Source organism: Stegostoma tigrinum, chromosome 6 (genome assembly GCF_030684315.1).
Source record: "Stegostoma tigrinum isolate sSteTig4 chromosome 6, sSteTig4.hap1, whole genome shotgun sequence".
In the NCBI taxonomy this organism is placed as follows: Eukaryota; Metazoa; Chordata; class Chondrichthyes; order Orectolobiformes; family Stegostomatidae; genus Stegostoma; species Stegostoma tigrinum.
In genome coordinates this window covers 99,766,825-99,794,403 of record NC_081359.1, presented here as the reverse complement: position 1 = coordinate 99,794,403, position 27,579 = coordinate 99,766,825, and the positions used below count along the sequence as shown (strand labels likewise).

Below are 27,579 nucleotides of genomic sequence, written 5' to 3'. Positions count from 1 at the left end.
TGACTGGAAATGCACCCACCAGCTTCAAGAGGCAGTACCTCCACTACCGAAAGCACAGCTGAGGTACAGGTATCTTGGTGTATAAGATGCACTGCAGCAACTCGATATGTCTCCTTCAGCAGCAACTTCCAAACCACATCCTCTGTCACTTGGAAAAGCAGCAGATGCATGGGAACACCAACACACACAAGCTCCCATTTAAGCCATACAATATCCTGACTTGAAAGTATGTTCCCTTCCGTCACTGGGTGAAAAATCCTAGAACTGCCTCCCTTCTTCACAGCACTGTGGCTGTAGTAACAACTCAAAGACCGCAGCAGTTCAAAAATGTAGCTCACCTCCATCTTCTCAAGGGCAATTAGTGACGGGTAATGAAAATGGACCCAACCAGCAATACTCGTATCTCTAAACAACTAATTTAAAAATATTCAAAATCCATCTTATTGTCAATAACATTTATTAAATCTTCTCAACTTTCACTGCTGTAGGGAGAACAGTTGCAGCTTCTTCAGTCTTTCAGGTAAATTGTGTTCTCCTTCTTCTGGATACTTGACACCTGGTAAACTTTGTACACTTTCTTCACTCCCTTGACTTCCTGTCTGTATAATGCCAAATATTGCTTGTTCTTTTCAGGGTATGTATGATTGTAAATGTTAAATGTATGAAGTAGTGACTAAAAGTACCTGCACAAATAAATTCTCTTACAGGTTTGCAAAGTCTGACTTCCACAAAAAATTATGCAGCTTGAATAAACAGAACCAAAGTTGTGAATTGAGAAAGAGAAAGAAAGCACACAAGTGGCTATGGTTATATATAACAACTTTGAACAATTTCACATTGCTGGCAGTGAACAGCTTCCGACTTCAAAACCATGGTATGACCAACTTGTGATTGCAACAGAATTTACTATGTGCAGTCATAACTCTCTTGTGGCCAGTTATCACACCATAACCTGCAAGTTACCCTCCAAACCACACGACCACTCTGTCTTGGAACAAAATCGTTGTTCATTCACAGTTGCTGGGTCAAAATCCTGGAGCTCTCTTCCTGACATCACTTTTGGGCTCTCTGCACTCCACAGTCTGCAGCAGTTCATTAAAGCAGCTCACCACCATCTTCCCCAGGGCAGTTCAGAATTGGGACCAACTGTTGGCTGACCCAGTATTGTGTGAATGAAGAGATTTTAAAAAATGGCACTCCTGTTGGTGTGGAAAGTATATATATTGTAATTGACAAGAGAGTGCAATAGTTTGCGAGAGGCCAGGTAGACAAATTCTTTTCCCTTCTGTTACTGTGCATTTAAAGGTAATTAGTGACGGTCTCCTTTTACTACCCTTCATAAAATATGATGGCCAGAATTGATGCTCCTGATGAGGTTGACCAGTGATTTGTAACGATTAAGCAGATTTGGTTTTATACACAATAGTAAGTTTCCGATTCATGTTTCTGAGAAACAGTGAAAGCAAGCCAATGTTTTTTGCAGAAGGTTTTAAAGGTGGTGAGAAATCTGGAGACACATTAATTTCAAATGAATGTATGAGTTAAGTGCAGGACTGGACCATTCAACCCCTCATATCCCACTCACTGATAAATAATCTCATGGCTGGACTGATTACTCCACATTTTCACCTTCCTCTAATAAGATTTCATCCCCTTGCTTATCAAGAATCTACCTATCTCTGCCTTAAAAATATTCAAGGTCTCTGCTTTCACTGCCTTTTGAGGAAAAGAGTTTCAATGATCTCACCCGGTCTGAGAGAGAGAAAAAACATCTCCTCTCCTCTATCCTAAATCGATGATTCCTTCTTTTTAAACAGTAACCTCTACTTCCATCCTCTCCCCGAGAAGGAAACTTTCTTTCAATAAGCATCCTGTCAAGAACCCTCAGGATCTTATAAGTTTCAATAACCATGTCTTAAATATCCAAATGCCAGCAGATACATGGCTAGTCTGACCAAACTCTCCTCATAAAGCAATCTAAGATAACAAAGTATGAAGCTGGATGAACACAGCAGGCCAAGCAGCATCTACGGAGCACGAAAGCTGATGTTTCAGGCCCAGACCCTTCATCAGAGAGGGGGATGGAGAGAGGGAACTGGAATAAATAGGGAGAGAGGGGGAGGTGGACCGAAGGTGGAGAGAAAAGAAGATGGGTGGAGAGGAGAGTGTAGGTGGGGAGGTAGGGAGGGGATAGGTCAGCCCAGGGAAGATGGGCAGGTGAAGGAGGTGGGATGAGGTTAGTAGGTAGGAGATGGGGGTGCGGCTTGGGGTGGGAGGAAGGGATAGGTGAGAGGAAGAACAGGTTAGGGAGGCAGAGACAGGCTGGACTGGTTTTGTGATGCAGTGGGGGGATGGGAAGAACTGGTCTGGTTTTGGGATGCAGTGGCAGGAGGGGAGATTTTGAAGCTTGTGAAGTCCACTTTGATACCATTGGGCTACAGGGTTCTCAAGTGGAATATGAGTTGCTGTTCTTGCAACCTTCGGGTGGCATCATTGTGGCACTGCAGGAGGCCCATGATGGACATCCCAGGCCCCAAGATGACCTTCCACATTCAGCAGATGTTCACCTGCACATCTGCCAATGTGATATACTGTATCCATTGTACCCGGTGTGGCTTCCTTTAAATTGGGGAAACCAAGCGGAGGCTTGGGGACCGCTTTGCAGAACACCTCCACTTGGTTCGCAATAAACAACTGCACCTCCCAGTTGCGAAACATTTTAACTCCCCCTCCCATTTCTCAGATGACATGTCCATCATGGGCCTCCTGCTGTGTCACAATGATGCCACCCGAAGGTTGCAAGATCAGCAACTCATATTCCGCTTGGGAACCCTGCAGCCCAATGGTATCGATGTGGACTTCACAAGCTTCAAAATCTCCCCTTGTTATATATGATTTGCCTTTGTAATTCTATACTGGTTTACTTTAATCAACTCATATTTGCAACATTATAGTTGCATGCAAGCTTTATCCCCCTGCCTAAGATATTCTTCAAACTGCTTCCAATGTATTTTCATTTACCCATTAAGTAAAGAGATTTATACTGTATTTGATACTCCAAAATGAACTTACTGATGCCCAGTACAACTGAAGTATGACTTCATTACTTTTGTATTCAACTTCTCTCACAATAAAAAAAAATTCTATTACTATTCTATTGTACTATCATATTATTCTATTAGCTTTCCTACTTTCTTACTTGACTGCATGTTAACATTTTACAATTTATGCACAAAGACTCTCAAATCTTCCTGTATCTCAGCGCTCTGAAATGCTTCAGCGTTTGGATAGATGCTTCTTTCTTCATTTTTCCTGCCAATTTCACATTTTTACACATTATACTTCATCTGCTGGACCTTTCACATGATATTGTTTTGTAGCCTCCTTCTGCCATCTTCACAACTTACCTTTCTGCGTTTTTTTGCGTAATCATTAAATCTAGCAGCCATACCTTCAATCAGCTCATCCAAATCACATACGTAGATTAGAAGAATTTGACATCAAAACAGAAATTGCTGGAAAAGGTAGTATGAACTGCAGATGCTGGAAAATCTGAGATAATAAGGTGTAGAGCCTGATGAACACAGCAGGAAAGTTGATGTTTCAGGCCTTGACCCCTCTTCAGAAATTTGGCAGGATTTCTGAAGAAGGGTTGAGGCCTGAAACCTCAGCCTTCCTGCTCCTCTGATGCTGCTTAGTCTGCTGTGCCTATCCAGGCCTACACCTTGTTATCTCAACTGCTGGAAAAGGTCTGGCAGTTTCTTTGGAGAGAAAACAGATGTAAATGTTTTGGGCCGAGTGCCACTTCCTCAGAATTTCCTCAGCCTCCCATGATAAATGGAAAGCTCCCCAAATTTGTTATATATGATTTGCCTTTGCAATTCTATACTGGTTTACTTTAATCAACTCATATTTGCAACATTATAGTTGCATGCAGGTTTTATCCCCCTGCCTAAGAAATAGAGTTCAATGCAGGCGCACTGGCGCACAGGGATGGCTGGATTGTCTGGTCAGGTTTGAATAGGCCTCTATTCATTAGAGTTTAAGGGTAAGAGTGTATTTGATTCTGGGGGTCAGTGTGGACTTGTTGGGCAGAAGCGCCTGTTTCCTCACTGTAGGGATTCTATGATTCTAAGAAATGCATAAAATTCTAGCAAGGCAGGACAGATTAGATGCTAGGAAAGTGTTTTCCCTGGTTGGAGAGTCCGAGCCCACAAGACATGGTCTCAGGATACAGGGTACATTGAACATAGGACAGTACAGCACAGTACAGGCCTTTCCGCCGTGATTTTGTGCTGAACTTTTACCCTAAACCTAAGGTCTACCTAACCTCCACCGCTACCTTATACTATCATCTATGTGCCTATCTAATAGCTGTTTAAATGCCCCTAACGAGGCTGACTCCACCACCATCTCCAGCAATGCATTCCATGCCCTTACCACTCTCTGAGTAAAGAACCAACCTCTGGAGTCTCCCCGATATCTACCTCCACTCACTTTAAAACTATGTTCCCTCGTAAAAGCGACCTACACCCCAGGAAAAAAGTCTCTGGCTGTCTACTCTATCTATATCTCTGATCATTTTGTACACTTCTATCAAGTCACCTTCCATCCTTCGTCATTCTAAAGAGAAAAGCCCTAGGTCTCTCAACCTTTCCTAATAAGACCATCCCTCCATTCCAGGTAAAATCCTGGTAAATCTCCTCTGCACCTTTTCCAATGCTTCCACATCTTTCCTGTAATGAGGTGACCAGAATTGGACACAATATTCCAGATGTGGCCAAACCAGGGCTTTGAATAGTGGGAGCATAACTTCACGGCTCTTGAACTCAATCCCTCTATTAATGAAAGCTAACACACCATACGCCTTTTTAACAACTCTATCCACCTGGGTGGCAACTTTCAGGGAACTGTGAACATGAACCCCAAGATCCCTCTGCTCCTCCACACTGCAAAGAATCTTTCCGTTAACCCTGTATTCTGCTTTTTAGTTTGTCCTTCCAAAATGAATCACCTCACACTTTTCAGAGTTAAACCCCATCTGCCACTACTCAGCCCAGCTCTGCATTCTATCAATGTCCCTTTGTAACCTAGAACAGTCCTCCACATTGTCCACAACTCAACCCACCTTCATATCATCTGTGAACTTGCTAATCCACCCTTCCATTCCTTCACCCAATTCATCGACAAAAATGACAAATAGAAGAGGACCCAGAACAGATCCTTGTGGTACACCACTTGTAACTGAGCACTATATTGAATATTTTCCATCCACTACCACACTTTGTCTTCTAAGGGTCAGCCAATTCTGAATCCAATCTGCCACATTTCCCCATATCCCATGCCTCGCTACCTTCTGCATGAGCCTACCCTGGACAACCTTATCAAACGCCTTACTTAAATCCATGTATACCACATCCACTGCTCGACCTTCATCCATGTGTTTGGTCACCTCTTCAAAGAATTCAGTAAGGTTTGTCAGGCATGATCTGTGTCTCACAACAATAAGAGAGAGTGCCTCACAGCTGATGACCAGGTTTTTACCTGCAATGGAGATGGAGTGGTGCTCCCAAAAGCCCAGTTTCTGCCTCACTTTGGTGACACACCCTTCCCAAGTTCAGAAGATTAATGCAGTTTTCGGAATTCACAGTCAAATATGTATACTTCATTATGCATCTGATTTACCTGTCTAATGTAATGTTCTTTCGTTCCATTATGCAGGACCACATAGATTGATAAATGAAGAAACAAACACATCCAATCTGAATTGTACATATTATGATAATGGAAATCTCAATTGTATGTGGGCACAAGACAATGATACAGTGTATCATAGCGAATATGAAGTTAATTACATGTAAGTTATATTCCAGAATTTGGGTCGACAAAGACAGCTGTTAAAATGGACTTAAAGAGGCATTCAAAGACTCAACCAATGCTCCCTGGAGTTGAGTGGAATGAGGAATGAGCTAATTGAGGTCTGTAGGGCACCTGAAGTCTAAAAGGCACCGTACAAATGCAATTATTTTTTAATCAAAAATTAATTGCAAATTTCAAGCTAATCACAATGACTGAGAATCTGCTTTGTCCAAGTTTTAATGTACTGATTAACTCGGTTACGTGAAACTTCTTTGTTAGATAACATTATAGATCTACTGACAGGATGTGAAAAAAAGACCATCAAAACCATTCCTTTCCCAAAACTTTCTCATTTAACTAGACTATCGTATTGTGCATTTCAGGCTCTCAGAAACACCCTTGCAAATGAAACAATGCAATGGATATTTGCAGACTCAAGGATTCAATGGCAGCTGCCTTTTATTTGAGGATTCAAACGTTTTTACATCCAACTGGTTCTATGTATACATCATTGATTCCAACAATTACACCATTGTGAAACCGCACACATTTGTGCTTGTGGAAGAAGGTACAGCCAATATCTTTTGAACTCTTCACAATTTGGTAACTCCATTCATGACAGGCAACAATGCACCAGCCCTTTTTTCTACTAGTTTGGTGCCTCCGCAAGGAGGATGTTTTAGTTGCGGCGTTGGAAGAAGGGTAGGGGATAGAGAACAGACCAAACCATCGAATCACGATGCCTGCAGTCACCTTAAGAGGGGGCTGACCTAATCAGTCAACTGGTCATTCCCAGGACAGTACTTTCTTTCACCAGCAACAAGTGAGTCTTGAAGTCCTCAGTCTGTGATTGGATTCCATTCTTGGGTTCATTTGCAAGTCAGTTTGTATTCAAGCTAGAAAGCAATGTAGGACAACATAAAGAAGCCTTTTATAAGTACAGGAGATGTTTGTAGGTTAGATCTTTAAAACATATATGAGATTTTGCTCATGAGTATGAGTGTTCCTAATTTGGATTTACATAAATGGGGTCCCTTTGTATTCTCAAATATGATAGGCCATAGGAAGGCTGACTGTTTATATAACTACTTTAAAGGGTAAATAATATTTATTAAGGTTCTACAGTAAAGGAAATCTGCTGTTCTTGATTTTATGTAACTCCAGGCTTACAGCACTGTGGCAAATTCTTAATTGTTGTTTGAAAATCACGTAACGAGCCATTCAGTTTGAGGTAAATTAGAAATGAGCAACCAATGCTTGTTTTTCCAGGGATGCCCACTTTTTGAGAAAGGCAAAAAATGTTTTTTTAAGCTCATTCTGGATCTATCTTCATTTGAAACAGCTGCTACGTGGCAATTTCCAGGGGCTTTAACTAGTGTTTCTCAGAATATTCTACTAGGTTCATTTGGCACCATCCTATGAACAAAATCAACATCTAATGCTCAGCCAATACCATTGTGCTGCTGTTATGATTCACCCTGAACTTCCACAGAACACCATCTGTAAGTTGCCTGATAGAATATGTTTGGGGTGTGAAATGGTGAATCAGTTGTTAGCACAGCTGTCTCAGAGTGCCAGGGATCTGAGGTTGATTCCACCCTTGGGCGACTGTCTGTGTGGAGTTTGCACGTTCTCCCCATGGCTGTGGGTTCCCTCCAGGTGCTCCGGTTTCCTCCCACCATCCAAAGCTGTGCAGGTTACATGGATTAGTCATCAGAAATGCAGCATTACAGGGATGGGGTTGAGGGATATGTCAGGTTGGGATACTCTGCGATGTAGACTTGATGGGTCAAATAGCCTGTTTCCACACTGTGGGGATTCTATGAATTGCAGAAGTCGGTTCCAAACGTTTACGACCCTTGGTGCAAAGATATTTTTCCTGATATTAGCGCTGAACTATGCAGCAATGATGCCACCTGAGACAAAGCAGTCCATCTGCTCAGCAACATCCACCCCTGCATCCATTTGTTCCACCACCATCTGCTATCAACAAGATGCACTACAACTCATGACAGTACTTCCTACCGAACCTGCAACATCTGATTGATTGGTTTGATTATTGTCATATGTACTGAAGTACAGTGAAAAGCTTTGTGAGCAGTCCTTGCAGATCATAATAAGCAAGGCCAAACAGATCATTAGGTTAAAAAAAAAAGTGGACAGAGTGAAGCATATATGTATCACGCAGGGCAGTGGATGTATTCTAATTTCCCTTACAGTGCACAAATCATTATAACTTTGGCAACCACTCGCTGCTCCTTCATTGACATTGGCTCAATGTCCTGAGTCTCCTTTCCAAACAAAATCAGGGTGCGCCATTATAACAAAGTGTGAAGCTGGATGAGCACAGCAGGCCTAGCAGCATCTTTGGAGCACAAAAGCTGATGTTTCGGGCCTAGACCCTTCCCATTACCTCAGTTTTTAAACTGTGCCTCGATGGACGTTGCTATAATTGCTGTCCACAAATGACATGCAATTTGCTGTGAATCTGGAGCCAAGATCAAGATAAGACTGATTCAGGACAGTGGATTTCATTCCCAAAGGGAACTTTGGTAGAACTTGAATAAATTGCGTTTTGCTTAATGTCAAGTAGTTTGACTAGTAGAATTGCATCTGGAACACAGCACCTCACATTTCTATAGCAACTAATGCTTATTTCAAGATCACTGGAGTTGAACATATATACAGAACATTACAGCACAGTACAGGCTCTTCAGCCTTTGATGTTGTGCCGACCTGTCATACCAATCTGAAGCCCATCTAACCTACACTATTCCATGTACATCCAAATGCTTGTCCAATGAGATGAACTTTATACTCCAGGTTCATAAATTGATTAGACCATCTTCTGTGGCTTTAAGAAATGTATTTTGTCCTAATTTCTTTTAAAAGAGAAATTGATCAAGAGGTGCTAAGCCGTCAGCAGTAACTTAAACAGTCTTTGAGGCCTTAGTTGTTTTTCAAAAGTTGGAACAATAGAAGCAGTCTGGCTGGATGTGGCCAGGTCTTGCAGAGCAGGATATCTAATGGTTTTGTTCTGGCTTCAAGCAATTGCTGTTGTGTGTTTAAAGAAGTGGAAACTATTTTTCCCTCTCTCGATTATAATCAAAAGATAGGGTTTCTCTTCCTGCTGTGGGCATTGCATGTGAGAAAGTCTGCTTTCTGCAGTTGGCTTTTTGCCAAAGGATGTGTTCATGGGAAATTACCATATTGGAAAAGTTAATTAATAATAGTTACTGTATCTATCATTCTGTTAAGTTTTCCAAACGAGTTAAGTGCTTTTTTTGTTGTAGTTTAACTATAGAATTTGAATAAATTGAGTTTTGCTTAATGTCAGGTAGTTTGACTAATAGAATTGCATCTGCAACACAGCACCTGACATTTACCTTCAAAATAAAAAAAAGCTAGGGTCTAGACTACCTTCTTAAATTTCTCGAGGGGTTCTGGTCTGGTCCGTAACAGCTTCCATGATGATGTTTGAATATATATACACACAGTATCAGTCTGAATAATAGATCAGTGGCATTATGACTATGTCACCATCTTCCACATGCCCTTCACCAAGGTAGCTCATTACCATCTTCCCTGGAAGCAACTAAATCTGTAAATCATTACCTTTGGTGATATTCCATGGCTCAGGGATTAATTCCAAGACATTCAAATGGCCAGCAAAATGCAGGCATAGCAGCTTATTAAAATTTAAACCTTTTGGAAGAAAATTATATCTGAAGGATCAGTTTACAATAAGTAAAATATATTACATTGGCAGGAAATGTTTTGCTTTTCATTGTGCAATCAATGATTAGGTCACATTGCATTTATATTTTAATTTAGTTCTGAACCTACTCATTTCAGTTAAACTGAGTCCACCCCACAATCTGAGTGCTAAACTTATTGGAAAGGAGACGATTTTGTTGACTTGGAATTTACCAACAAACCAGAAACGAGAGTGGCTTCAGTATGCGATGAGATACAAAAGCAACATGGATCCAAATTGGAAGGTTTGTGCTTTTTACATTGAAAGGCAAGATGCCTCTGTGCTCTGAGCTTATGTATGCTCTTGTGACTTTTCAACACTCGCCCCATCACAGCCATTGTATTGGCATCCCTGATTCTACAACTATGTGTAAACTCTGTGCCGTTGCACCACTGGTGGTCAAGAAGGCATATGGCATGCTTTCCTTCATTGGGCAGGGTATTGAGTACAAGAGTTGGCAGGTCATGTTGCAGTTGTATAGGGCTTTGGTTCGGCCACATTTCGAGTACTGTGCACAGTTCTGGTCGCCACATTACCAAAAGGATGTGGATGTTTTGGAGAGGGTGCAGAGGAGGTTCACCAGGATGTTGCCTGGTAAACAGGGTGCTAGCTATGAAGAGAGGTTGAATAGACTAGGATTATTTTCATTAGAAAGACAGAGATTTAGTGGGGGACCTGATTGAGGTCTACAAAATCATGAGGGGTATAGACAGGGTGGATAGCAAAAAGCTTTTTCCCAGAGTGGGGGACTCAGTTAATAGGGGTCATGAGTTCAAAGTGAGAGGAGGAAAGTTTAAGGGAGATATGCGTGGAAAGTTCTTTACACAGAGGGTGGTGAGCGCCTGGAACGTGTTGCCAGCGGAGGTGGTAGATGCAGACACGTTAGCGTCTTTTAGGATATATTTGGACAGGTACATTGATGGGCAGGGAGCAAATGGACACAGACCGTTAGAAAATAGATGACAGGTTAGGCAGAGGATCTTGATCGGCGCAGGCTTGGAGGGCTGGAGGGCCTGTTCATGTGCTGTAGGTTTTTTTGTTTCTTTGATTTGGACTTGGGCTTATTCGTGGTTCTAATCACTCCAATTCCATAAACACACCACTCACTTTACTATTACTCTTATTGCAGCCCTGCAACTCTGCTAGAAATGGGTTGGTTACTGTCTGAGCCTAATGTTCCATAATAGAATTTCTTGTAGTTTACTGTTGACCAAATTATGGAAGATGACAACAATTACAGAGTTTAGAACCTATTATATAAATCTTGTAATTTAATCCAGATGTTTGGAGGCATTTTGCTTCTGCCATTTATATTATGATTTTAATTGACCCTCTGGCAGCAGGAGGCAATAACGCCAAGCAAGATAGCTCAAACAATTGAATGGACCCTCTCTGGAGGAAAGGGTGCCTTTGGAGGAAGGAAGAAGCATGGGAAGCAAGACCAGGCAGACAAAGGTTATCCTCAACTGGATGTAAACCACACTTTAAATTCCATGTAAATATTGTTTTTTCCCTGTTTAATCTTAATTTCAGTGGAATAAAGAATCCCTGCTTCATGATCTTTAGGCCATCCATGAGTTCAAATCTCATGCACCATGCATGAAATTCTTGATCATTTTGTGACCAAAAAACTCTCCCCTGATGATGGTATGTTGCATATATCTCTGCAGGGAATTCTAGAAAATGGGTTTGTGAACAGCAGGTGTCATAGAATTTTCACATTGCCAGCTCACATTATGTTAAAGAGAGCGGGTGGAATGTATGAGTTGAGTGTTGGCAATGTTTTCAGCTTTTATTCTAGGATGCATCTGGAGGTGGGGCATCCTAATTTGTGGCCGTTGCTTCATGGTCTATACTGAGTTTGTTAAGGTGGCAGTAAAGGAACTACAATTTGGTTTTGCTAAGAGGAAAAGGAAAGTTCAGTGTGGATTTCAATTCATATGACTGATCATGCCTTGTGAATATGCATAACACAGCACCGACATGGTGGCTAAATTGAGAATATGATATGGTTCAGCTACTATGTATGTTTCTGCTGTGTTCAAAGACCTCACTAATACTCACTGTAAGAATTTGTACATAAATAGCTGCCAGACGTCGCAGATAGGAATCAGTACCTATGGCACCCAGTAGTTAAAGCCCTCAATCTTCTTTTCTTTATCCTCTGATGTAATGATGACCAAATTCATCATCTGGAGTGTTTTTTGGAGTTCCAAAGGGTATGTAGGTGATTGTTGAGGTCAATCAATGCCCAGAAGGTTCTCCTGCAATGAGAACAGAATGCCATGGATGATTGAGTTTTAGATGTGCTGTGCCTTGAGAATTATATCTAATATACTTTCTCTCTGTCTCTGACATGCACTTCCTTACCTTGAAGGCCACACTATTTTTTATTTGGTTGTGCCAAGTGTAGAGATGCTGAGCAAGTATCTCAAAAGATGTTAATAGCAAAACTCCATAGTGAAGCCTTCAGAGTACCCCTGTGCACATACAATTGATCATCATGAGAGATCACCCTGATGCACACTGTGCATAGAAAACTCATTTTGGTAGGTGAGGGGGTCAGTGATTAGACCAGAGGAATATGGTGGGTGGAAAAAGAATTGGTGTGTAAAATGTATTAAAGTTTTCTTTTGCACAGATGACACAGTCACTCTCAAATGTTGTTCTTCATTGCAGGTTGAAGAATTTCAAAGACAATCATTTAAATTGACAAGTGTTGATCCGACAAAGTACTACACTTTTCATTTAAGGTCCCGGTTGAATCATATGTATGCACAGAAATGTTACTGGAGTGAATGGGGACCCATGCTTATTTGGAGGCAAACAATTGTAGCAGGCATGTTCAGAATTCTGGCGTTTTTTTTCCTGATTCATAAATGTTCTCCAGGAAAATTGGCAGGGTTATTGGCCATTTTGTTGGTATATTACAGCCCCAGACATGGGAGATAAGAAATTACTATTCATTACCAACTGGAACTGTGCCTACTCTTGCTAAAAAGCAAAAATTAACACGCAGTGCATGTCCACAATTTCTTTACTAATTTGTTCCTGGGGGGTTATGTGTAATTGCCTAACCCCAACTGCCCTTGAGAAGGTCATGGTGAGCTACTTCATTGAACCACTTGCAGTCCTTGTGGTGTATAAACACCAATATTACCATTAGCGGAGAAACCCCGAAACGGACATTAGAGCCTTAAGAAAACAAGGGGGCCTGATGCCAGTCACTGGGACATAGATGTGACACAGTGGGTAGCAGCACAATTTCAGGGATAGAAGTTCCAGTTTCAAGTCCCATTCCAGAACCTGTTGGTTTTGGAAAGATTGTTTTGACCGAATGGATTGATTGTCAGCCTGTAAGTCTTCTGAACACTTTTGATCTAAGAGTGGGGCAGTGTCAGACCGCTTCAGTAACTTTCCCACAAAGATAGACCAATCCAGTGGAAGTCCTTGGAACTGAGGGTAGGAAAAACAGTAGCAACACTGGACCAGGAAAAGACAAATGTATTATGATTTATTGTACTGGGACCAATAGCACTGGCCATTACATTCATAAAATGCCGATCTCGAGGCCCACATTGCAGGGCCCGACGTCATACCTGGATTTTCAAGATTTTTTTTATCTTAAGTAATTGCTTTTCAATGTGATTTTGTTTCTTTTATTTCTTCCCCAAGACCCACCAAGGTTCAATTCCTTTATTATGATTTTAGTACTGGCTGCAGTTCTGGGCATTGTCATAGTTGGATGCGTGTTGTATAAAGTGAAGAGGTGAGTGACTTTATTTTCAGTCAGAAGCTTTATCCATTAGGAATTGTTTCAAGTTGGACTTTATCATTGTGTACTTCAAAAGGGTCAGTGAAACTGTTTCAGGGCAGTGGATTGCCAAAGATTAGGAGGAGATATTTACATCTCTAAGTATCTCAGTCCCTTTTCATCTCTGGAATGATATTATAAAGCTGCACAAAACCAGCAAAGATTTTCAAGTAAGGCAAAGTTCATCAATCATAGGCTTAACACATACCTTTGGGCATTGTTTCAATAGAGGTATTTTTAATCAGTTATATCTCCCCCCTAACTAGGTCATGGAATTACATAGGGAAGTGTCAAGATTTTGGATGTTAATCTTAAACAGTGCAACTTCACATCAGCAGCTTTGTTTGACCTCCTTTATTTAGGGCACTACCACAGGGTACATGGTTTACCCTCTGGGAACAGAAGATTGGTGATCAGGATTGTGTCTGGGCCCTGAACCTGCCTCTGGCCCTTCAGAAGTAGTGTGCAGGGGGCATGGGGAAAGGACAGGAGATTGGGCACTAGGTCATAGTGCCAGTGCAGGGACAATGTGCCGAATAGGCTCCTTTTGTACCTAAACAGTTCTGTGATTTTCAAGATCTGTGGTTCTTGCAGAGAAATTCACTGAAGATGGGCAAGCTTTCAAGTTGACGGAAAAGTCAAACACCTTGCATCTTCAGAGAAGCAGGAGGCTGTGATTAAAAGTTACAATGGCCTCCATTTTTAAGTACGCACTCTCCAATTTATTTACAGTATCATTTAAATAGATATTCAACAGCTTGGCCAATATTACATGGCCTATGATAACAAGGTGTAGAGCTGGATGTACAAAGCAGGCCAAGCAGCTCAGAGGAGCAGGAAGGCTGACATTTCGGGCCTAGACCTTTCTTCTTGCATTGAGGCAGACAGTTAGGATGGTCTGTACCACTGGGCTATTCTCGACATCCACTGGGATACCAGTTCCAGGTAGTCAAACCATGTGCAGGAATATGGAGTTTGACTGGGACAATTGAGTTTACCTCATTTAGTTTGCCTCAGTTCGGCCCTTAGATGCATGATGGGTTACTTGCTGCAATTATGCATAAGTAACCCCTTCCTGCTCCCAAATTCCAGCTCGACTCCCCCAGCCCCATTACAGAGGAGGCCCGGAGGTGAATTAGAACTGAGAAACTGATAGGCTTAGGCTGGGTGGCTATTTTTAACACCTGCCTGCCTCCAATCCCAACCCTTGCTGGCTCCAAAAGTCCATTCCACTGTCATCGTTGTGACTCAGTGGTGTCACATACTGAAACTGCTAATCAGGCAAAAGGACCAGTAGAACAATAATATGTGTTCTTTATGTGAAGATGGGTGTACGCCCAGAGCATTGTCATTGGGAGGTTATGTCAACACCTCTGAGCTGTAGGATTGCTGCCTATTACATCTACAGAGTACATGAGAGTTGACGTTATTTTCTGTCTTGGGAAGAAAGCAATGGACAGCAGTTTACAGTATTCCCTCTTATATAACCTCAACAAATGCTGAAGCACCCCTTGTCCAAGGCTTAAGCCCACATTCACACATACCCTTTGTAGCTTCATCCCCAGGCTCACCAAGAATCTATCCATCCCGCATCAAGCTATTCAAATCACCAGCTTCCACTGTCTTTCAAGGAAAAAGAGTTTCAAAGGAATACGGCCCTCAGAGAGAAATAGTGACACCTCCTCTCACCTTAGTACCTATTTTTAAACTGTGAACCCTAGTTTCTGATACTCCGCATCCACCCTGTCAAGAGTCTTCAGGATCACATTCAATCAAGTTGTCTGTTAGGCTTTGAAACTGCAACAGATGCAGGTATAGCCAGTTCATATTTACAGGAGTAGACCATTCAGCACCTCAAGTGTGTTCCACCATTCAACGAGATCCTGGCTGATCTGTGGCCTAAGTCCATATATCAGTTTTTGGCCCATATCTCTTAATACCTTTGCTTAACAAAAATTTGTTTCTTTCAGACTTAAAATTAATAATCAATCCAGCATCAACTGTTGTTTGTGGAAAACAGTCCTAAGCCTTTACCAGCCTTTGTTTGTGGAAGTGCTTGTTAAAATCTCTTCTCATAAGACAGCCTAACCATTCCAGGTTCTGGTCCTGGTCCTGAAAGCCATCTCTGAACTACTTCTAGCACATTTATATCTTTCTTTCATTAAGGAGACCAATATTGTAACGATGTGCCAAAACTGTACCAGTGCCATACCTCAACTCAGCAGCAATGATGGAGTCAAGTGAATTTACTTTTTAGTTGTCAGTTCTGCTTAGGAGACCAAGGGATTGGATCTTACAGAAGTGCATAAGATCATGAGAGGCATGAATAGGGTGAATGCACTCAGTCTTTTCCCAGGGTTGGAGAATCAAGGACTAGAAGGCATCAATTTAAGGTAAGAGGGGAATGAATACTTGAGAATCTGAAGGGCAAAGGTTTTTCTTACAGAAGGTGGTATGCATATGGAATGATCTGCCAGTGGAAGTGTTTGAGGCAGGTACATTGACAACATTGAAAAGATATTTAGACAAATACATGGCTAGGAAAGATTTGGAAGGATATGGGCCAAGTGCAGGGAAATGTGCTTAGAGGGCATATAAGCATTTTGGTCGGTATGGATCAGAAATATATCTTGCGGAAGCAGTCAGCCTTTCCATCTTGCCTCTGTGAACTTTTTGAAAGAGTTTTCTACTAATGTCCATCCCCATTTTTTCCCTGTTGTTCTCCACGATCTCGCTGTTCTTTTGTTTTAATCACAACTGCATTTTCTCCAAAACAACAGGATGAGAAGCTGTTTGACGGAATCCTGACTGTTCATTTCCCACCCCCATATCGTAGTTTCATATTTGTTTCTCTACTCACGTCAGTTTCAGCTCAAAACCTGGTCACTTTCACTTATTGGGTGAGAATTTGGGTTGAAGAGCCTGCTTCTGTGCCACAGGACTCTATCATTCTATATTCAAAGTCGTCTACATTGCTGAAGATAAGTTGATCTTGAGATTTTCCATGTCACGAGATTGGTCCGTTTCAGTGTCCGGTTTGTTGTTCACTAGATCATTAAACAGAACACAAGATAGACGTACGGTAAATTTGAACAGGGAATACTTTATCGTGTGTTCTCTTGGCTCTACCATCATCCCTAGACTGCCCTTCTAGCTTCCCACCTTTGGGTCACTCATAAAGGGGAAACACACACCATAACGTCTAGTGATAACAAAGTGTGGAGCTGGATGAACACAGCAGGCCAAGCAGCATCTCAGGAGCACAAAAGCTGACGTTTCGGGCTTAGACCCTTCATCAGAGAGGGGGATGGGGAGAGGGTTCTGGAATAAATAGGAAGCGAGGGGGAGGCAGACCGAAGATGGAGAGAAAAGAAGATAGGTGGACAGGAGAGTATAGGTGGGGAGATAGGGAGGGGATAGGTCAGTCCAGGGAAGACGGACAGGTCAAGGAGGTGGGATGAGGTTAGTAGCTAGGAAATGGAGGTGCGGCTTGAGGTGGGAGGAAGGGATGGGTGAGAGGAAGAATAGGTTAGAGAGGCAGAGACAGGCTTTCTTTTCTCTCCATCTTCGGTCCGCCTCCCCCTCTCTCCGTATTTATTCCAGAACCCTCTCCCCATTCCCCTCTCTGATGAAGGGTCTAGGCCCAAAACGTCAGCTTTTGTGCTCCTGAGATGCTGCTTGGCCTGCTGTGTTCATCCAGCTTCACACTTTGTTATCTTGGATTCTCCAGCATCTGCAGTTCCCATTATCACCATAACATCTCGTGCTCTGTATCTCTGCACAAAGCTGTTAATGGTCTTTCTAGCTCTGTCCATTCTTGCATCATTGAAGCATTCCTTCTTGGAATTCTTGAGAAATCCAGGTTCTTTCAATGTCAATGCTGTATCTCTGCATCCTAAATTGCTGGCACCAGTAATACAGGGACCCCAATAAACCACCTATCATTAAATTGTATGTTTGACTGGAAACCAGTGCTTCTTGTTTAGTTGAAAGTAAAATGCAGAGATGAATCATTCACACTTCTGAAGTTGATACAAAGGTATCACAATGTCAGTTGCACAAAATTATCGCACACAGTGCATAAAATAGTTACAGTTCTTCATTACTGACTGTCACCCAATAAGTGAAAGTGACCAGGTTTTTAGCTGAAACTGACGTGAGTAGAGAAACAAATATGAAACTCTGATCCGGGGGTGGGAAATGAACAGTCAGGATTCCGTCAAACTAAGGTTCTCATGCTGTTGTTTTGGAGAAAATGCAGTTGTGATTAAAACAAAAGAACAACAGCGAGATCGTGGAGAACAACAGGGAAAAATTGGGGATGGGCATTAGTAGAAAGCTCTTTCAAAAAGTTCAGAGGCAGGATGGAAAGGCTGACTGCTTCTGCGAGATATATTTCTGTAGTTTTGAAAGCCAGAGACCGCTGACCACAATCCTTTGATTACTTCAGTGCCAATAAAAAATAAATGTCACGTTGATTCCACATTAAATCAGTCATTCAGTCATACGTCGCGGAAGCTCTGGTCCAACCACTCCATACCAAACATAATCCCAACCTAAACTAGTCCCACCTACCCTCTTCTATATCACCAAACCTTCCCTATGCACTTATCCAAATACCTTTTAAACGTTGTAATTGTGCCTACATCTTCCACCTCCTCAGGAAGTTCTCCAAGTTGTAGGAAAAATACCTGAATTACAAACATTTCTAGTTAAATATAAATATTAACATTGTCAAACAGCAGTGGCCCATAGCATCGGGGTCTCTGAAACATACTTCACGGTCTCTGGGCGCCAAGGCCGAATGGAGCAGAGACTGAATTTTTTGACACCTGCGAGCCCCCTCTACATGTTTGACATTTTTTTCTCTCTGCCACTAATCATGGCTTAATTGCAAAAAGACCATACAATATCAGAACAGAAGTTTGCCATTCGGCCCTTAGAGTTTTTTCTATCATTCAATGAGATCAACACTAAGCTGATCATCCTTAATTCCCCTTTCCCTGCCTCTTCCATATAATTCTTCTTCCTTTACTAAAAAAAATCTGTATCAGCCTTGAAAATATTTACTAACCCAAACTCTATAATCGTCTGTAGTAACTCCTCCTCCTTTCTGTCTTAAATGCTTTAAATCAGGTCCTGACTTTCTCAGAAAGGAAATAGCCTTCTCTGTGTCTACCCCATCAGATCCTCTAAGAATCATTTATATTTCAATAAGCTTGACTCTCATTTGTCTCTATTCCAACATGCACAGGCCCTGTCTACTCAAACTCATTCATGACTACCTGTTCTCGAAGGGTTGAAATAGAACCAGCCTGTAAAAAACCTGAGCTCTCACATTTTTCAGGACAAACATTGATGCTTTAGGCCTCCGTCTCCATCTGAAATATCTGCACAGAGGCTGATATCCAGTCACCAAGCCACCTTTTACTTACAGAGATATGCAGTACGTGGGCTCAGACTAGCCAGCTTAGAGCTAGTTGCTAGACTAAGGATTATGGGACTCAGTTGCTAGGTTGAGGAGACATTTTCTGAAGAAGGGTCTAGGACCAAAACACCAGCTTTCCTGCTCCTCTGATGCTGTTTGACCTGTTGTGTTCATCCAGCTGTACACCTTGTTATCTCAGACTCTCTAAATCTCCTGTTCATATCAGTCAGCCAGGGCTCCCTGATTGACCCAGGTTAACAATCCCCGTCAAGGATGTCATAGTCAATAAGATCTACCTGGCCATGGTTCCAATCATTACACCCATCCCACGCTCTAATTTTCACTCAGAAGCTACAGATGCATTATATTGGGGCAGGACAAAATGAGGAGGTTAAATCGAGATTCTTGTACACCAGTAAAATCAGGGTGCACTGAGAGCCACCCACCAATTACGCTTCATTGGTAGCCCCTCATGTCATTCAATTGAGGCCTCTTCCATCTTCTAATTGACTGAACTACTGTGTTTATTTTCTTGCAGTCCCAGAATGTGTGCAATGTCAGCAAGCTCAGGTCTATTGCCTGTCTGTTACTATCCTTGAGCAGTTGGTGGTGAGCTGCTCCTTCATGTGGTAGTTAAATACCCACTGTTATGTCAAAAATTTTAGAATTTTGGCCCTGCAATGATGAAAAATCAGGATTGGTGTGTGTGGCTTCACGGTACTTATGGAGCCAATGCCAACAAATGGGACAAGATCAGTTTAGGATAGATAGTTGGAACTGCAGATGCTGGCTCTATACCGTGTTATGCTCTATTTTGGTGTTGGCTTCGTGAGTATATGAACTTCATATACTGAAGACTACTGAGCTGAGCACTTATAAAACTATTAAAGAAAAATAACAAGCAAGTTGAAACAATGTCCAAAGCAAATAGGAGAAGGGGAGCAAGTAGCTTGTGTTTATGCAGCACCTTTTTTGACTGAGAATATCCAAAAGTACTTTATATCTGTAGTGATATCGTGAGGAAGTTCCGGAAGCTCTGGGTGGATGTGAATTAGAAACCATACTAGTGTCAATGAATTAACTTTCATTAACTACTTACACCAGGTACAGAGCACATTAGAGAGGAAGTTCACTAGAATCTTCTTTAATTATGCTCTAGTTCCATGTAATTCAATGTTGTCACAGATGATACAGTCTAGCTACTAGCATACCATAAAATCCCTACAGTGTGGGAGCAGGCCTTTTGGCTTTTCCAGTCAACACCAACCTTCCTACCCAGACCCACACCATCCCTGTAACCCTGCATTTCCCATGGCTAAGCCACCCAGCCTACACATCCCTGAATATTATGAGCAATTTAGCACAGCCAATCCATCTAAACTGTACATCTTTGTACTGTGGGTAGAAATCAGAGCATTCAAAGGAAACCCACACAGATGCAGGGAGAACATACAAACTCCACACAGACAGTCACCCACAGCTGGAATCAAACCAAGGTATGTTACGCTGTGAGGCAGCAGTGCTAACCACTGAGTTAATACACTACCGATACCCAAAAAAAAAGTAATTTTGAAGCTTAGTCACTGTTGTAATAAAGGAAACATAGCAACAGATTATATTGCGGGAAAATTCTGTTGGATAAGGTAGCTAGTGCCTACAAAGGTTAAATGACAACACAAGATACATTCAGCCATCAAAATGTAATGAAATGTTCTTAGGAAAATGTCTCCAGTCTGTGTTCTCCATTTATTCACTAGAGTTGTGTAGTATGTCTTGAAAAATGACTTAATGATTATTCTTGATTCTAACACATGTAGTAATGTGTTCCTACTCCTAAGTTGATGTCTCACAAGAAGTGTTTGTATATTTCAGACGTATCATAACTGGCTAATAAGTTATAAGTGATGAACCTTTACTGATTAGTTTAGACCAAATTTATCTCCTGCTGGGTACATTGTTTGTGCATCCTTCCTTGTTTGCTATTAAGAACCCAAACAGCACCAATAAGAGGGATTAATGCCAGCCAATCTACCATAGTCATATTGGCAGTGCTGGCAACTAATACAATAAGAAGTTCCGCAAGCAATAACAAGAAAACCACCAGATCATCTATTTTAATGATGTTAGTTGAGACATGAAAGTGAGCAAGGACTTTGGGAAATTACTTGTTTGTGGGATAATGCCACATAATCTTTTGCATCCATCTGAAAGGGCAGTTATCAGACTTCAGAATTAATGTGCCAGAATTTAAATTTAAATGTTGGTCTTGCTCCTTGTGTGTCTTCTCTGCAGCTGTAACATTGTATTCTTCACTCTGTTCTATTACCCTAATGCACTTTGTATGGTATAATCTGCTTGTACTGCACGCAAAATAAAATGTTTCATTGTGCCTAGGTACATGTGACAATTATAAACTAAATCCAATGGAGAGTTATGCTTCTGTGTGGAGTTTGCACATTCTCCCTGTGTCTGCATGTGTTTCCTCCGGCTGCTCCAATTTCCTCCCACCGTCCAAAGATGTGCAGGCTAGGCAGATTGGCCACGCTAAACTGCCCATAGTGTTCAGGGATGTGTAGATTAAGTGGGTAATGGGGTTTTAAATGGGACGGTCCTTGGGTCAGTGTGGACCTGTTAGTCCAAAGGGCCTGTTTCCACACTGTAGGGATTGTATGAGGGATTCTATGAGGGATTTCCGAAAGGTAGCACATCTGACAATGCAGTACCCCCTCAGTTCCACACTGCAGTGTCAGTTTACATTAAATCTTCAATGATCCAGAGTGGGACTTGAATTCCAAAACTACTGTCACAGAGGCATACCAAGCACACCTGACCAAACCTTAACTTTCTAACTTGTTACTTGTCCTTTTCTGCAACAGGTGTTTGCCACCATCAAGCATTTTGTAGCAATCCTGTTACCATTCATTTTTATTTGGAATATTTTAATTTCTCCCTTTACAATTTAAACTTATTTTCTGTTCCTTTATTTGAGCATATGCCTTGTTTAGCTTATTAATTTTAATAAATGCTATTAAAAGGTTTTAATGTAACTACCCTTTTGAATAAAATAGTTTGGGCTGCATCTCAAAATTACCTTTCATTTTACACACTTGCTCAGGAAATCCATGCTATTTTGGGTCTGGGAGTACATTGTTTTACTGACTCACTGAAAGAAGCCGTCTCTGCCAAGATAGCATTCCCTTAGCATTGCCGAGAAGTATTAACTTTTGTTCTTCAGATGGGTCTCCAAGCTGTAAACTTTCTACTTAAAGACAAGAGCGCAGCCACAGATGACAGACATATATTCATGATGAGGCAGATCTAGTTACTGTGCTTGTTTTACTTTTTTCATTCATGACGTTCTTCATTGTTAAAGGTTATATGTTTGCCTCTGGATATGAAGCCTCCATATTGTGTTTATATATTCTAGAGTAAATACTCATATTATACCAGGAATACCAGACCCAAAGCATTCATTTGTGGAGCTCTTTGAGGACTACAATGGAAACTTCCAGGTAAATTAGCAAGCAATTTGTTTAATTGTTGTCTCAAGTAATGTGTTGGCTTGAACAGTGAGTACTGGAAATTCATAAAGTACAATCATTTACGAATAGGTTTGGTGAATAATAACTGGTTGTGCAAGCCCTAACTGATACTTATCCTTCATAGTCCATTGAAGCACTTCTACCACAACCTTTATTCAAGATTAAGCTACAAAGAATATGCAGCACAGAAGCAGACCATTTGACCCATCTAGTATATGCCGCGGTTTATACTCCAAATGAATCTTGTTTTAGACACCCCCGTTTCATTTATCTCCTCTTGGTCTTTCAGCATAGCTTTCTATTCCCTTTTCTTTCATACTCCCAGTTAGATTCTTTTCAAAGCTATTTGCCTCAATCACTATTTTGCCATTCCCAAGTTCTACAGTCCAACTTCTGAAGCTTACCCGCATCTACCCTGTGTATTCCTCTAAGTATTTAGTAAGCTTCAACAAGAACATCTCTCATTTTGCAAAACTCTGCAAACTAGAGATGTAGTTTGCCCAGACTCTCTCCACAGGTGAGCACTGTCATCCCTGGAATAAATGTTGGAGAACATTTGTTGCGCTCCCTCAGTAGCAATAATGCCGTCTCTGAGATAAGGAGACAAAACTGCACACAGTGCTCCAGGTGCAGTCTAGCTCAGCTCCTATATAATTGAAGCGAGACCTTATTTGTTTGCAGCCATAACTGTGTTTTCCTCACACTGTTCAATCACCCTATGATCTTTGTATGTTGTGATCTGCTGTACAGTGCACAAAAAAACTTTATACTTAGGTACATGCGACAATAATAAATCAAATCAAATCAAATCTACTGTACTCAAATCTTCTTGTAAAAACAAGTCTGAAATTCTATGAGCCTTCTTAATAGTTTGCTGCACTTACAAGTTAGCCTTTGGTGACTTATTGACAAGGGCACCGAGGTCCCTTTGCATGTCTACACTTTATAGCTTCTTACTATGTAAGAAATACATTGCATATCTGTTTCTCCTTTCAAAGTGGATAGCCTCACATATGGCTATGAATGAGTTAAGGGTCCAGTGATAGGTCTTGGGGAATTCTCTACATAAACCATGCAAGAGTGAGAAATGAAGGTGAATTTTGTTGTCCTTCCGTAACCTGAATCAGATTAGGCCATCCAGTTGGAACGTTTTCCAAAGGAGAGGATGACAATCCAGAGATATCAGCGTGTGACCCCTCTCCGTGAGAGGATGGATTGAAAAATATGTCTAATTCCTAGCCCTCCAAATTTTCCAATTATTTTTAATATTCAGGAAATTTGCTTTCTATAGCTGAGATGTCTTCCTGTCAGTGATTAGTAAAGTTTACACTGTGTAGATTATCTACTGTGTGGGAGTAAAATTAGAAACATCAGCTCAGAATCCCTTATCTGTTAAGAAAACTATCAGGAGCTGAAATACATCTGTGGGAATGCAAGCCAAGAAATTATTGCTTTTAATGTTAGCGCGCTGATACTCAGAGTTCATGTGCCATCACATTGTCTGTTATATTAACTGAGAAGACAACTCATTTAAAATATGTGCATTATAAGCAGTTAAAGTCGATAGGGAGATGTCAGATGAACATGTTGAGCATTTGTACCTCATTATCTCACACAGCAATTTTGAGGCAGCAGTCATTATCATGGGCTTCTGCCATATATGCTCATTCAAATCACTGAAACTGCCTGGCTCAGAAACATCTTCAAGCTCACTTCTGTATGATGACAATGTCACAGAATGCATTTAAACAAAAAAAAAAGGGCTAATAGGCGTTCTCCTGGTCATGTGGGAGCAGAATGTACCACTTGGTGTGTTACTCAGAGAACACGTTACAGTTACATGTTCAATTCCTGGAGGTGCCTTTGCTGAGTTAGTGGATCTTGACTTATGCATCAGTAATAAATACTACAATTTGTGTCAGTGTTTCTAGGGTAGAAAGAGAGTGGGGAACACAAAAAAAAATACAAGGTTTCTGATTTGATCGATGGAGCCCTGCGAAGTGTTTACCTGCATGCAGAGGACAAAGGATTCAGATTTAATTCTTACATATCACATGATACCCTACCAATGGTCACTGAACTCATTCAAGCAATATGTTCAATTCAGTGAGAATTTCAAGGGGCTTTGGTCTCCTTTTAACTGTAACTAAAGAAATAAGGAATAAAGGGACACTATGGCATTAATATGTTTCATGTTACTACTGGTTCCTCTTTACAAAAGTGTGTTCTAACAGAGATAACAAAGTGTGGGGCTGGATGAACACAGCAGGCCAGGCAGCATCTTAGGAGCACAAAAACTGACGTTTCGGGCCTAGACCCTTCATCAGAGTTTTTCTAATGAAGGTTCTAGTTCCAAAATGTCAGCTTTTGTGCTCCTGAGATGCTGCTTGGCCTGCTGCGTTCATCCAGCTCCACACTTTGTTATCTTGGATTCTCCAGCATCTGCAGTTCCCATTATCTCTGTGTACTAACAGTGCTGAGTTTTAGGCACTGTGTTGAATCTTTTTGAAGTTAGCTTTACATTGCTGACAGTTAACTGTGTGAATAAGAAATAGTGGGAGACTGACTCTGTATCATCTCTGCTTGCATTAATAAAACACTTTTACCAGCAGTTGAATGACTATACATCAGTCAGGCTGTATTTATTGAATCAGCACAAAATGAATATGATATTGAATTGACACAAGATCTACTGAACAACAAGGCATTAAATAGTACCCTTCCAGTAAAGACTAGTGACTGATCTACTACTTAAAACAAATTGATCTATCTAACTATTATCAAGTTACATTTACAGTAGGATAGAGATGTAGTAAATATGAATTATGCTACAAATTCCTTCTTCCAAAAGGAGTGGATTGGTGTATCTAAGTATCTAACGACAGATTCGCGATCTGAGTGTATTCCAGTGGAATGCCAAATTGAAGAGGAACCAGAGAAGCTGAAATTAAAGCAGGAGGACTCTCAACTGCCTCCATTAGACAAGATTGGGATGAGTGATTCAGTCTTTGAAAGCATTAATGAGGACAAGGAAAAGTCTGTTAATGATGCAGCAAATTCACAATTACTGGCTCCAGAGAATGCAGTGATCGATATGTCCAAGGTGATTGTGGATGAAAATATGTATGTAAGACTATGAATGTAAAGTTCAAACGTGCAGTTCTTCAGCTGTGACGATACACAGTACATGTCAAGGGGCAACAAAAAGCTGAACAACAATCCCAGAACTGTGTACAGATGGCACATCTGTAAAGATTAAGCTGAATAAATGTTTACAGACGAATAAACTTGTACCTCAAGAGAGCAACCTGATTTCCATTGCAGATCACTTCGTTATCCCCTTGCTCAGTCACTGGTTAAACTCTGTGTCAGTAATTAAAGCGATGTGTTGGAAATTGACTGAGGGGAAAAAAAGCACTGTTGTGCATTATAAAAAAATGCCTGTTGATTCAGATGATAATAGTTGTATTAGCCGAATAGAAATGTACATAAGCTCAGTCGTTTGATAAATGAAATCTCATTTAATTCTAATGAAACAATTCAGTACCAAACTGAGTGTGAAAAATGCAATGAGTTAAATAATTCAATAAACTATTGATGTTGCTCATACTTGGTTGTGGTATTATTGTCTAACAATGGAGTATAATTGGGAAAATGTGAAATTTCCCATTTTGTTGAGAAAAAAAGCAAACATATTTCTAAGAGATAGTAGGAACTGCAGATGCTGGAGAATCTGAGATAACAAGGATGAACACAGCAGGCTAAGCAGCATCAGAAGAGCAGGAAAGCTTGACATTTCGGGTTTCTAAACGGTGAGCGATTAGAAAACTTTGAGACGCAGAGGGATCTGGGAATCCTTGTGAATGAAACGTGAAAGGTTAGTGTTCAGTTACAGCAAATAATTAGGAAAGCTAATAAATTTATTATGTATCATAAGGGCAATTGAAATACTAAATTAAGTAAGTTATGTGTCCTTTATTTATGGCATTGGTGAGACTGCATCTGGAGTATTGGGCACACTACCAGAGTCACCTTATTTAAGGAAGGGTGTAACTAAGGACGGGAAGCACTTCAGAGAAGGTTTACTAAACTAATCAGAGTTTGGGAGAAAATCTTTCTCTGAGGGTCATGAATTTTTGAGGCAGATTTAGATAAGGGATTGAAAGATTCTCAGAAGTAGGCAGGAATGTAGATTTGAGGTTACTATCAGATGAGCCAGATATTATTAAATGGCTGAGCAGGTTTTATGGACTGAATTATTGACTTCTATGAAGTTCTATATGTTCACATGCTTTTAGCAACTTGATGAGAGCCACATTCATTATCTATGTCTACCCAAGGATTCAGACTCCACAGCATATTACAACATACAAGTCAGACAGTCCTAAGATATAGGTTTTTGCCTGGAATAGAAAAAATAAGCAACAAGAGTTGATCATGGATGTAGGTCAATACATTGCTCTTTACAGCTAGTATTATCTCTGAACAATCTCCAGCATCTGCAGTTCCCATTATCTCTGATACTATTTTAACCTCACTGCGAAGCCTCTTCCAGGGATGCCTAACCTGAAGAAGTTACCCTCCTCCCTCCGGACCAACCTCAGGGAATCTCTCTCCCATTGCAACACCCTCTCCACCTATCTTCTTTACTCTCCATCTTCGGTCCGCCTCCCCCTCTCTCCCTATTTATTCCAGTTCCCTCCCCCCATCCCCCTCTCTGATGAAGGGTCTAGGCCCGAAACGTCAGCTTTTGTGCTCCTGAGATGCTGCTTGGCCTGCTGTGTTCATCCAGCCTCACATTTTATTATCTATTACTTTTGAAGTATAGACACTTTTGTAATGTAGGCAATAAGGCAGCAATTTGTGTATAGCAAGTCCTTGCAAATGAGAGAAATATCTAGATTATATGATTTTTTAAAAATGTATTTGATAATGCTGGCCAGAGTGCTGAGTACAACTCCCTGACTATTTTCTGAATAGTGAGTTGGAAATTAGTACTCTGCTTATTGAGAACCAGATCAAATAAGAATTTTAGTAATAGTATTTTGTAATCCAGGTTTGAATCCCACCACAGCAAATGGTGGAATTTGAGTTTCAAAAAAAAGTCAGGAAATAAGAATCTACTGATCACTATGAAATAATTACTGATTGTCAGAAAAACCCAACCGGTTCACTGATG

General features: G+C 41.0%; 1 protein-coding gene across 1 annotated transcript in view; it reads left to right on the top strand.

Moving 5' to 3' along the window:
* LOC125453085 (cytokine receptor common subunit gamma-like) overlaps nt 1–25,539 on the top strand; it is a 36,182-nt gene extending 10,643 nt beyond the window's left edge. The window contains exons 3-10 of the mRNA XM_048532180.2: nt 708–874; nt 5,722–5,857; nt 6,243–6,427; nt 9,715–9,860; nt 12,296–12,455; nt 13,292–13,385; nt 22,286–22,370; nt 25,252–25,539. Of these exons, the coding sequence (XP_048388137.1) occupies nt 708–874; nt 5,722–5,857; nt 6,243–6,427; nt 9,715–9,860; nt 12,296–12,455; nt 13,292–13,385; nt 22,286–22,370; nt 25,252–25,539 (1,261 nt within the window). The remainder of the gene's footprint in view (nt 1–707; nt 875–5,721; nt 5,858–6,242; nt 6,428–9,714; nt 9,861–12,295; nt 12,456–13,291; nt 13,386–22,285; nt 22,371–25,251) is intronic.
* Nucleotides 25,540–27,579: the final 2,040 nt, after the last annotated feature.